Source organism: Agelaius phoeniceus, chromosome 6 (genome assembly GCF_051311805.1).
Source record: "Agelaius phoeniceus isolate bAgePho1 chromosome 6, bAgePho1.hap1, whole genome shotgun sequence".
NCBI classification, from domain to species: domain Eukaryota; kingdom Metazoa; phylum Chordata; class Aves; order Passeriformes; family Icteridae; genus Agelaius; species Agelaius phoeniceus.
The window spans coordinates 30,003,421-30,016,738 of NC_135270.1; the positions used below are offsets into that span (position 1 = coordinate 30,003,421).

Genomic DNA, 13,318 nt, shown 5'->3' on the forward strand with positions numbered 1-13,318 from the left:
CTCCAAGAACAGAGCAGGTTGCTCAGGACTTTAAAATCTTTAAAATATCCTGAGCTGGAAGGGACCCACAAGAACCATTAGAGTCCAACTCCTGGTGCTGCACAAGACACCCCAAGAATCACACCATTAATTGTTTATTCTTACAGCCACCACCGAAATCTACTCAGTCCTATTTTACTAATAGAGATGACAAAATACAGAGTCACAAATTTAGAAGAGATTATTCATCATTATCCTCTGATTACCTGCCTGTCCGTCTGTTCTCCAGAGTCATAAGGGACACTGCTAATACAATAGGAGGCCATGGCACTAGTCATGCTCTCTCAAAGTCTAGGAAATAAGGTCTTGAATAATATATTGCAATGTTTTTGAGAGCCAATCTTTCATCATTCAGTCTAAGCCCATTTATTAGACTGGAGTTCACCTATAAATCAATGTGAAGAGTTTTGATTGAAAATGTTTTTCATGGAAGGTAGGATAACACTTTTTTCAGATTCTGCCATCACCAGAAGAACCAGAAAAGGTGTGTTCACTACACCACTTCAAGAACTTTGTCCACTTCTATTTGAATGACCAAAATGTTTAAACTCTCCTAGAAGGAGCTTCTGACCAGGCTGTACTAACCACATCACCTCACTGCTGCATTCTACTAGCACATTCTTTCCTTTAAATATCTGTGGGTACCCTCTCAGGGGAAAACTTCTAAGGTCAGAAGTTTGTGATTGCCAACAGTAATTTAATACAATATCAGCTTACTGCCAGAAGGAACCCTCTTTTGATATAAACAAGAGAAAGCCAGCATGGCTTCAGTCTCCTTTGTTTATTTGAGAGTGTTTTTTCTCTGAGAGCTTTACTGTTTCTTAAAGCTCACAAGAAGATTGTTACAAATCTATGATCACTAAATGCAAAGTGATAGGACTACAGCATCTTGCCATTAAATATGTTTATTTTAGCAACAATAAAACCCACCACAGCACCCGTTTCTACAAGAAAGCAGGAAATATCAATAGAAAAGTAGCTCCTGCTCTTGCTCAGTAGTCTCCATTTCTGCCTTTGATCCAGCTTAAAAAAGGCATGAAGTACAGCAGTGCCCTATGAAAACGTATAGGCTTTCCCTCACTGCCTTATGGTCTACAGTTTCAGATGGGTCACGGAGTGCTTCATACTTCAGCCCATAGCTTCACTATAATGGTTGTGGATTTAAACCTGTAGAAAACAGGCACTGCTTCCAAGCAATATTCAAGATAAAAGCAGCTTCTGTAAGGCCTATTCACTACCAAAGGAGCACTATTCCCACTGGTATTTATGTTTGTATGTGTAAAAGGCTTGAACCCTCTGTGATGTCAGCCATTTTATCCTTGTTTAAAGGCTTCCAATAGACTAAGGTCTGATATTCCCTCTCCAAAATAATACAATTGCAAGATTGCCTATTTGAGAAGGAAACTGCCTGGGTGGGCCATGAATTAAAGTGGGCCCAGGACAATGACTTCATTTGCTTAAATAGTATGTGCGTCAATGAAAGCATTTGCTAAATAAAGAAACCTCCCAGCAATTTTCTTCCAAGTCAACATTCACATGCTGTGGTTTAGCATTACCCTTCCTTTTGTGAAGCTCTAACACACTGCAGAGGTTATGAAACTCCCAGTATTAGAATCATCTGAGTGGAGATAGCAAGGGGGTAAGGACAGTCTAAAGGAAGCGGCCTCTTCTGATTGGATGCACCTTTTTTTTACTTGCAGGGACACACTTTTTCCTCCAAGATTACACCCAGAGTCTGATCAACTGGTGTTATTGCTAGATTCCAGAAAAGTGGGGAGGATGTAAAAGGATTAGAGAAAATGCCTGAGGTCCCAAGGGCACTCTAAAATTTTGATAATTTATGAGATTCACTGGCTTGTCTGCTTTGCAGGATATAGAAAGCATTTGAACCATAAATCCTAGAGAAAAGGGAGAGAGAAGTAGCTTTTTTTGTTGTTATTTTAAGGGATGTTCTTACCTTCTCCATCGAAAATAGGCTGGGTTTCCATCGTAGGCGTTGGCTTCGAACCATCATCTGAATTGAGGGTTAGAAAGAATCGAAAAGAAACTACCATTATTGAGGTAAATACTATCTACTCTCCAGTACTGTTGAATGATTGGGATTTGTACATGGCCCGGCCAAGTCCAGGAAAGAGAGAAGACAGACAGAACAAAATCATATTGCTAAAAGCAGTAACATTTTACATTAAATATGCATCAAGCCCTTTTGGTACACTTAAAAAGCCTCCCCCCTCCCTCCTCAAACCACTGGTGTTTATCACCTGATAGTCTCCCCAGAAGGCAATTAATTGCCTTTTTAGTTTCAGGTCAGTTTAGTTTTACACTAAGTTTTACGCTACTCAGGCCATTTCCTGAGACAGCAAAGGTTCTGGAGATTTCTGTCCTATTGTGTCTTTTTTTTTTTTTTTCCTCACTCCTTTTACTCAAAAGAAAAATTCTTCTGAAACTTACCTGTGTAGAACTGGCACCAGTATTTACTGCAGAGGTGTTAGAATGGGATGGTCAATAGCAAATCTTTTTTATTCACAATCTCTGCATCAAGGTGTTCTCTAATTGCAATGTGGTGGCAATGTCTTCCAATGGAAAATTGTGGAACAATAATTTCTCTTACATTAGGTTTAGGTTTAGTTGAGTCTGTGTTGCCCATGACAGTATTTGGTGAGTGATCTCTCCTGGACCTTATCTCACAAACTTTTGATACATTTTCTCCCCTATCCAGTTGCAGAGCAGAGTGACAGAGCAGCTTTGGTGGGTGCCTAGCTTCTAGCCAGGGTCAGCCTACTACACCTAGAATTGTGCTTTTTTCCTGTTGGAAATACAGTGACTTAAAACCTTCAATTTCTAGTAACTATTCTTTGCATATGTTATTGGCAAGAAAGACACTAAGCAGCAAAGTGGGCAGCACCCTCAAATGCAAAGTAGCACAGTGAACATCTGTTGGAGAGAGGAGTCCATGCCAGAAAAGCCAGGCTTGCCTCTATCTCCATGACCATCAGATGCACAGGGCAAACACTCTTTGGAGGAAACATATATGGGACAGTCCTTCCTAGAGGAAGCAATAACTGCCCTTAGCCTTCTCTTATATCCGCTCCATTTACAAAAGTAATAGACCATTGGAAGAGGAAGGGAAGGGCAGAGATGGAAAACAGAAGCTTGTAGACTTTTTCCACCCATACCTGTATTTGCAGTTTTTTTAGGAGAAGCTTGAATACCTCTTCCACAGTTAATTTATTTTATGCATTTCCACACAAAGTAGTCTAGTTCACAGAAAACAAAAACATGCTGATAATTCCATTTCAACCTCAGAGATCCACTTAAGTAAAGGACATTGACAGAAATGAGAGAGACACCCTGTTGTCATGTTCCTCTTCATCACTGCATTTGGTTTTATGCTAAACTACAAGTGTAACAAAAAATACTTGGAAGAAAAAATACTTACCATTCCTCAGTCAGCTCTTGTTCTGAGCTTTTCTGTTATTGGGCATTACCAGTAACCTGGATAAGCAGTATTTATTTTTTTTAAAGTTTGAGCAATGGATTTTTAAAAAATCCTGAATACTTCTTAAATTACAAGGAGGAAGGTTTTGCCCTTTAAAGGCTCTTTGGATAGAAGTAAATAACTGATCTTCCCTTTTTATGTTAGAATAGGTTGCTCTGCTTTTGCAAGACTACAGGAGCCACAGCTATGGCTTGTTATTTATTTAGGATGGCACTTTACAATGAAATGAAGCAGTGAACAGAATGTAATTAGCATGACTGGCTTTAAAGATTGAGAAACCAACCCCAAACTGCTGAAGACACTCATAGAACAACTAGAAAGGTGAATAATTCTCAAGTTATACAAAATAGGAAGAGACCTGGTGTTTAAAAAAGACCAGTGCAATAATAAGTTTCTTATTGCTCTCATGAATGCTTCTGCACCAAGTAATCACAGAATTGCTTTTCAGATTTAAAGCAGCAACCTGGAAGCCAACAATGGGGGAAAATTAGAAGTGGATCTGAGCCACAGCACTTGATCCAAATCATTACCTGAAATTTGGCAGAACACAGGATGTTTCAGGTTCAGGGGGATTCTTTCACATTCATGTATGTGCAAGGAACACAGCAGCAACTACAATTTGTCAAATACATTCTTCTTAAAGAGAGTTCTGCAGCAGCTTTTGTATGAAGTTAGCCATTAAGCTACTGGAGAGTATTAAACAAACCCTTCAGTTAAAAGCTATTGTTTAGGATAATCTCAGTAAAATGGCTCAATGGATTACACAATCATTTCCTTACTGGATTACTAAGGCCAAATTGTCACTAAGTCCACATTGTAGCAGCACCCAGCACAGTATTAAGGGCTTTGCAAATAGAGAGAAGTATAATTACTCCCCTGTTGTTCAAGGGAGTACAGTTCTTTCATCAGACATACAAGAAAAAAATGCAATAGACAAGAGCTCTGTAATTACATTCACCATATTTCAAAAATCAAAAGCCAGAGATATTTCTGATTGTTTTTTAAAGGTCATGAAATAGTCACATAAAAGACAAAAATTGCACTTCATTAAAAACACCATGCTCACTTCCCAGCTGCCAGCTTCTTACTCTGAAACTACCAATTTTTTTTTCTTAAACTGGAGAATTCTCAGCAAGTCTCAGTGTTCCAAATTAGCTTACATCAAGTTTCACTGCTGTTCCCTCTCGGCAGAAAAGCCACCCTAATACTTGCCTGCTCTTATTTGATTTTTCCTCTCGCTCAATACTCCATTTGTCACACTGAGCATTTGTTCCACTGGCCTGTTTGCTCCTCACAAACAAGGCATAAGTTCTATTTTACATACCTGAAAGTTTCGAAAAAACATTTCGTATTCCTGAAATAAAAATTTCAACATATAACAAAACCCCTCACTATTCCAGAGGCATAAGGTCTCCTGTGATACTATATGAGAAGTACATAATACTGTTACTTTGGGTACAAAGGCAATGAAGTATGTTCACTGGGTACAGTCTCTTCCTTTCTTCAAAGAGCTGTTAAATTCCACACTTTCAAAAGAGGCATGCCACTGCAATAGTTCCTTATACACAGCATGTCACAGAGATTAAAGAGATCAAGTGTTACTTCTTAATCCCTCTAGATAGCAATGCTCCAGATCAGAAATCATATCATTCAGAACCACATCCCTTGGTTGCAGAATATTTTCCGAGCCTTGAGGAGGAGTTCACTGCATACTTCTCTTCCAAGTTTTACAACCCCGCATGAATACCCACTTTCTTTTTCCAAGACCACTGTCTACAGACAGTATCACTCACCAGAATACCTCCTCATGGGATATTTTAAAGCTATAAAACTCCTCCAGTAAGTGTCCTTTTCCTAGGGTACACTAGCAAAAGTTAAGCAGATTTTTCTGGCTCAATTGCTGTCAATTTTAAAATGGTATTTTTATCTTTCCACAGGACAAGAGTGAAACGGGCAGGTCTAAATAAGATTCCCTAAGGCATTTTCACATTAAGGTATCTTGGATATAAATCAGAATTCCACTTCCTCTACTACTGTCAGAAGCTCATAAGCAAGAACAGTTTTTATTGCACTTGACTGACATTGACTTGAAACAGGGACAATTACTTGCACATCCTGATCTACTACTAGTGCTGGGCAAGAAGTCTTTATGCTCTCACTAAAATACCCTTCCCCATGTCTTATCCTTGCAAAACATCCAGCAAGAATCCACATCTGCAATGACTGTAGTGTACACTGGGGTTGAGGGAGAAGGACGACACCTGTTAAAGTGACCATTTTACTCTGAGTGACAAGCACTAAGGCCATGAGCAACTTAGATTTATGTCATGAGAAAAGTAAACTCCTTGACATAAAAAGCATTATTACTATGGAAAAATGTGAAGTAACTGCCTGCTGCTGTGAATCACCATTCTCAACTTAAGCTACCTAATGGAAGCTGTAGAAAGGAGAAAAGTTAGGAGATAAAAGTGATGTACTGAAGGTTGATGTTGCTGGGGAAGCACATAGGTCTTGGACTGCTAATGTGATGATGCAGGTACTCAGATTACGTGCCCAGTGAGTATATTTTTCCTGGGTAGGAGATGTGATGTGGGAGGCTAATGCTGTGTCCTGACTGGAATCCATGAGGCAATGTGTAAACATTACTTCCATTTTGAAGAGCACAGATGTTTATGGAGTCAATCATCTAAGCTGTATACAAAATCTAATCTTTTTTTAAAGTCTATAGCTTGAACATCAATGGTTCCCAGACTTGAGTCAGACAGACAGAATAAGCAGATGACAATTTTAAGTGCATAGCTCTGCTCTGGGAAGAGGTAGCTTTCTTCCAGTGTCAAGTGGCTCCTTCACTAACCATCATCTGGTTTTGGCTGAGTCATTAGAGAGCACAGCTGGAGCTAAATAGGCAACTTAGAGCACAGGGAGCCAGGACAATGAGTGAACTCTTAGCAGGTCCTGTTTGATGCAGCAAAGTCCACCTTCAGCAAACACGTCAAGTCTACAGCAAGAGAGAAGAGCTTTCCTAGGCTCCAGTACTCCTGAGGGACTCAAGTCATACATACTCATTCCTGCAGCTTTAGTAATTCTGGTCAGACAAACAAAGAGCTGCCAGGTCAATTAGGTTCCATGTATCCATGCAGTTCCTGAATCTTGAAGATGCAGTTTTGACTTTGACATTTTTATGTATTACCCCCAGATCCAGAGTATTTTAAAGTATTAAAAAAAAAAAAAAAGAAAAAGAAAAAAGACAACAAAACTTGTGTGCTGTGTTTGCACTACATAGGGTCTTAGACAAAAATACATGTCCCTTCTAGTATTGCAGGGGAGGTGCAAATTGTTGCCTTAACCACAATCCTTCCCTACATTAAATGAAACAATTTCAGCAAGTCACAATTAATTTAATAGTCTATGCAACTTCTGTGTACAGACATATATTGCCAACATAAGTGCAGAAAGTTAGCATTCATGCAAAGAAAATTCTTTCAATCTGGCCAATCGAGGTAAGTTTTTGCAAGCAGCTGAAATAGAAACACACCAGTGCAGATAGACCTCCCTGCCAAGTTTTCATACTCCTGTCCATCGAATTATTTAAGTTGAAAAGGACCTCCAAGATCATCAAGTCCAACCACTTCTATGCATGGAGATCCCACAGCTGTTACAAAAAAAACCAAACAGCTTTTTAAATCAAATAAGCAAAAGCCACATTCTCACTTTTTATTGCTTTAATTTTAAGAAACAGCAGCAATGTGCTGCCTTTGGATATAACAACCCCCAAACACTTGAACATGGAAAAGTGAAGTAAAATTTTGCTTAGAAAGGGGAAAATATGCCTAACTGCCAAACATTCAAGGGCTCTGTGGGGCTTAATGGGCTCCTGAGTGCAAAGGTTGACTTGCACTGTCACTGCAGTAATTTTTCTGTTCCTATGTCAACTATTCTGTATGCCATATGGATGTGGGCAGCCTTTACTTCAGCACTGCATTCCAGATATCAACCAGATAGGATAAGGAGCCTTTCCCTGTGCCTTCTGGAAGGCATTAGTTCCCCCCACTTCCTTCTCACATCTCTCTCGCAGGTGCATCAACATGAAAAAAGCCACTGAAGCCCCAAGGACTTTGTGTCCAATGTACTCAGTGTTTGTTTGGCAGCATAATTCTTTGCCCTGCAAGAAAGCCTATCCCATGCACAGACAGCTGGAAGTAACTCTGACCCCTGTGACACAATTCAAAGCCTCCTCTGTTTGGCTTTTTGATTCCTGATTGACACACTCACTGCCAAGCGGAGATAAATGCTGCTGGGAGGACAATGTTGATCTGCTCGACTATTCTTGTGAAGGACTTTTTCAGAATAATAAACAAAAAACACTGGTGTGCTTAAGTGTCTGAATAGAACTGGAGGTAGACAGAGAGGGGAGCGGAGTGCTTTACAGAGGCTGGCAAGTTGACTGAAGAGTTAATTGTCTGGGTGTACAATGAGTTTATTCTGACCACAAACAAAGAGCTCCCTCTTCCTGGGTCTGGTCCTTCAAAAGCAAACGTGTCAAAAGCAGTCTGGAGCAGCACTCATTAATAGCAATGCTCTAGTCTCTGGGGTTCAGTGGCTTTAAAACTATTGAATCTTGAGTTTCAGACAGAATCTCTCTAAAATCCAAAGTCCTTATTTACAGTCTAAGTTCTAAAGGCATTCTACAGTAATTAGCCAAAAGAAACCTCCCCTCTAACCTCTCATTCTTTACAGCCTTTAAACAGCTTCTTTTGAAAAATTAAGATATAGCAAGGTATTACCCTTCAAACATAATGCTGTAGACACCCTCCCCAACACGAGATCCAGTTTTATCTTATTTCAATTATGTGTCATGTAAAAGTGACTCTTAATGTCTCATACTTGGAAAGACACAAAATCCCAGCCCACATCTGGACCTTCATTTCAGAGCTTGCACTATAATAGGTCACACCAATACAATGTCCAAAACCACCCCCTGCCTCTGGGAAAGTTCAGATCCAGATTCAGATTTGAACTTTGCAGGTTGAACCAAGCCCTTAAGGTAATTACCGCTTATAATACCTGACTCCCTTCTGTAAGTTGTGCAAACCTTTCTGGGGAGAAAAAACATCTTCCTAGTACTGCTGCACGGAAGACAAGGCAGTTGAAAATGGAGCCATTACACTTTACCATTTTGATGGCAAAACTCCTAGGGATTTTGGTGTCAATGCAGAGATACTACATGTTATTTGAACCAGCAAATAAAGATATAACGATCAGAGAATTAAGCTGAGCCGTTAGTGAACTTTCTTGTCATGTAAATTTGCTTCACTACTTGTGAAAAGTTGTTGTTTTAACACAGTTACAGAAATGTAGCATTCCAAAGAACATTTTTCTCAAGTGTATGGGCATGCTTCCAAGCAGAAGACAAACTACCTAAAGATTATTAAAGCTATTATTTAAGAGCATTCACCTAATTCAAACTTGAGACTCACCCTCTGCTCTCCCCTTTCTCAAGCTAAAATCCCCAATATAGCGCAATCAACTAATTTAGGAGGACAGGAGGGAGCCAAAAGTTTGTGTGATCTCTCTTTTGTTCTACTGAGTAATAAGTGAGGGATTCAAAACCTCAAAACCTGTGAAATAAGATTTCTTGGCTTGCCACCAATTTCTCTCCAAATTGTAAACAGTAAACTGCAGTCTTAACCAATTTTTCAGGCTTGGACTTTTGGACAAGAAGCAGCAGTACCCCACAGGTAGCCTGAGTACAGATGTAACTCAGAATAAGGAATCTGCACATAGTCCTGTTATTTAGAGCCAGAATTCTCAGTTCATTTCTGGGCCAAACTCCAACACAGAGATGATCTTCTCTATAAAAGCAATTTGCACATAAGATATGGGATAAAGAAGCATATGATCAGATTTTAGTTTGGTTATCAGAGCATTTTTGAGGTCAAATGCAAGGAAGCTTAAATGGAGAAGACCTGTTACTGTGCATAGATTTACCTTACTGCAGTTTTCAGACTTCACAGCCAAACTCCTTCCCAAAAGGCAAAATAGGTCTCTTCAAAAATTTGGAAGTAATAGGAAAAATAAATGCCCAAGGCCAGATTTGAACCTTATCTGTTAAAAAGGTGAAGTAGGTAATAAAGGTCAGGTTCCTTTTGAGACCATCTTCAGTTTAGATTTGCACAAAAAGCGTTCTTTTTGACCAATGTGGAATCAGTGTCAAGCTGTGAAGACATTGTCCCCACTTGCCCTCCCCCACTTTCAGAGGCTTATTATTCTCACTCTTCTGTAACAATCCCAGCAGCAGTTTTATTCCTTAAGCAAACAGAAATCATCCTGTGACTTAGAAATACATGCTCTTGTCATCAGCTCTGACCTATAGAACCAAGCCTCCAGTTATGTCACTGTCTCAAAGAGTGACAGCTAGGCTTCCAGTGATTTTAGTTGTCTTGATTTAAGTAAAAAACTTTAAGTTCACTTCCAGAGTGGCTCAAATTGCTAGGAAAAGCAGAAAAAAAAAGAAAAAAAAAAAGAACCTGCATATCCATTCAAAGGCTCTTGAGGGAGCTGCTAAGATACAAGTAATTTTCTTAATCTACCATTTCCACTCTATTAGATTCAAGCCCTTCTTCCTTTGAGCTTAGTCCCTTCCCTTCCATCATAGTTAAAGTACTGCAATTTTTTGGAAGAAGGGACTATTTCCCTGGTATTGCTGCATTTTTCTACCCAACTGTCATTCTGGCTACTTTACTGAGTTAAAAACCAAAATGTTCTCTTTTTTTCTTTTTTCAATTACTGTATAACCTATACAACACTTTTACCTTGAAAGATAACCATATTCCTAATGCCATGGTTTCAAAATTCATTCTTTTACTTTGTTCATATATCTTCTGAAATAAGCTATGTAGCAGCAGGGACAACACTAAAATCCCTCCTTGGACTAGAGTCCATTAGCCCTACTGAACAGCTTACCTAGAAATGCTACATGTAAGTGCCACATATTGACTTGTATGTTTATTTCACAATAATAACGAAAAATGAATAATTAAGAAGATTTCAGGACATAGTATGTAGCAGCAGACAAGCTATGAGCCCATCCTCACCAGCAACGTAAAAATGCTTAAACACTCTAGTTCAACTGCTTGTTGAGAAAGGAGAAGGGGAACAAAGCTCAGAGTCCCAGCTCAGCTTCCAGGCTCTGCTTCCGTCCTCTGGTAAGTTTTCAGACAGGATCTCAGCCTGCCTGTCATTGCAGACTGATGTTTCACAGCTGCTAGCAATGTTCTGCACTGCTAAAGAAAAGAATCTCGGCCACCATGGAAAGCGGCTCTTCTCCTTATGAACCAGCAGCAATTTCAGTACGTAAAAAATCAGCTAGGACAACACCTGGGAAGGCTATTGGAATGCCTTCAAAACTAGAAACCACATACAGCCTGCAGAAAGAGGCTCCCAATGGGAGCAAAGAATATTTTTCATTCAGCTGTGTACTTAAGCTGTCCTTCAAGAGTCTAATGCCATCCCCTACTGAGACACATACCTGAGGGGAAATGGAGACACAGCTGAAAGAATCAGGGGGAATAAATGGTTTCTTGGTATGGTCATAACACATAGCACCAAAAACTACCTATTACCAAAAAGCATGACTACTTAATACATTTGCTGAGGAATGATGACATATTTACCAAGTACCAATGGCAGCTGGCTGTAGGGATGGCAGGCAGTTTCAAAGCAGAGTCTCCAAGGCTCATTTTGACCAGCAGACACCTTCACAAGTCAAATGGCATAGAAAAGCTTTGTGTGGTAAATACAACTCAGCAATTATACAGCTGTAAATCCAGCACTTCCTTTTTTTTTCTACAGAAAAGGATCAAGGTAATGAAGATGAGGGGAAGAATTGAAATAACCTTATTCTTCAGGGAGATTAACAATTGAAAGGAAATAAGCTGTAATAAACACTGAATAAAGAAGAATTAGGCTCTATTTCTGTGCAATAAAAACTGCATCCAAATGCATATCAATATAGGCTACAACAAAATTACTTGGAAAAGCTATTGCCAACCCATAGAAGGGATGCAAGGCCGTCTTGTTCCAAGAAGGAGTACTGTCTGTATTAATGAACTGAGAAAAGGGTGGTGAGCTGGAGCAGGCAACGTAATACATGGCTGCTCCACAGTCCTGGCACTAAGCTTCACAGGCAAACTGGAGAGAAGAGGCACAACACAGAGAAACAGACTACCAATATTATACAGGCTGGGTAAATCACAGTCAGCAAAAGCTGGACTAGTTCGGAGTGTTTGTTGATGACTTTTTTTTTTTAATCCAAAGCCGAAACACCTCTAAAGTGCCAGCATTACTTAAGCTGTAGAGTGAGTGATGAGATCAAGAAATCAGCAATAGCTAGCACCGAGAATGTTTAAAAATAGACTGAAGGACAGGAAGTAGAGGAAGAGATGCTTAACATTTTTATAGCTTCGTACTTGGTAGAAGAACTCTTTTATATCTCACCCTGTAAACACTAGAAGTATTATAGATACTGCAGAATTTTAAGCTGCAGTATCTTAATTTTGAACCATCTTCCATTTGGTTCACTGCCTTGAGTGACATTTGAAATAAAACAGTGAGCAAAAAAGTTTCCACACAAAGAAATATTTTGCTTAAGGCACCGTATCTCATAGCAATATTTTTTGCTCAAAGTTTGGGGCAATGTCAAGTGCTAAGTTTGCAAAAAGCTCTATAGCACTGTCAACAGCTGCCTGATCACTGCTGGCAAAAGCAACAACCACCTTATGATTGTTTAGTTTAGCCTCTCTGGTTTTATTCTACCTACAATATATCATTTTTTTTCTTTTTTTCCAGGAGCCGCTGCTTTGATGTGAAGCATTCTCTGTTTCCATACAGTCCAACAGACACCCCTCCTCAACTACCTCTCCTGAAAGGCTCCTCAAAGTCCACAGTCAAATACCACCTTGTCATTTCTAGGCTGTGCAAGAGCCCAGATAGCTGCAGCTGTGGAAAAGGGAGCACATCTAAAATGCCTAAAGAAACACTGTGATTCTGATCAAGTAAAAAAAATTAACAATTGTTATGCAAGCTTTATATACACTAATAACAAGATCCCTAGCTTTGGAAACATTTCTGAAGCTACCTGATAATATACAGTGAGCTGGGGCAAGGGGCATGGAATGGTGTGGTTGCAGTACCACTCTTCTTTCTCTCCCCAGTATCACTCACATTCCCCTTCACTGCTCTCCTTCTAGCTCTGGTCTCTTCAAGGTAAAGACTCTATAAATTCTCCCACATCTTCAAGGCCTGTAAGTGGGGGGTTGGAGACAGCAGCAGCAAATTTGCCAGATCAATGGCCATTTGAAATTCAGACATATGGCTGAAGCCCTACAGCTGCATGTGTTAATTACCACACGTGTCCCCTGTAAAGCAGTCTGTTAAACACAAAAAGAAAACAGAAGAGAAAAAAGCCTTTCCAAGGGATTAAGTAAATAGTCTAAATTTTTGACCCTGCTCCCCCAGACACATGCCTGTGTATAAGCTGCCTTCCTTTCTTCCAACACCTGCATACGGAGGAAGCACAAGACCCCTGCCACCTCTAGCCATGTGCAGCCAACCTATGTCAGAGTGTGCTTTCCCCCTTCCAGCTCCTCATTTCCAGCCTCTTCTCTCGCCAGCCCCTCTCCCTTTCTCCTTTAGAGGACTCATTCCTGGCTGACAACCAGACTAGCCTTGGGCTTACAATACGCCTTTTCATTTCCTTGCAGGCAAAGAGAATGGATACCT

At 39.9% G+C, this 13,318-nt stretch overlaps 1 protein-coding gene across 7 annotated transcripts in view; it reads right to left on the minus strand.

The window, feature by feature from the left end:
* SMOC1 (SPARC related modular calcium binding 1) overlaps window positions 1-13,318 on the minus strand; it is a 128,867-nt gene that overhangs the window by 45,966 nt on the left and 69,583 nt on the right. For 6 of the 7 annotated variants that reach the window (XM_077180285.1, XM_077180284.1, XM_077180282.1 and 3 more), the window contains one exon: window positions 1,997-2,086. In XM_077180285.1, coding sequence (XP_077036400.1) covers window positions 1,997-2,086 — 90 coding nt within the window. The remainder of the gene's footprint in view (window positions 1-1,996; window positions 2,087-13,318) is intronic. The other variant, XM_077180283.1, reaches the window with a different exon arrangement.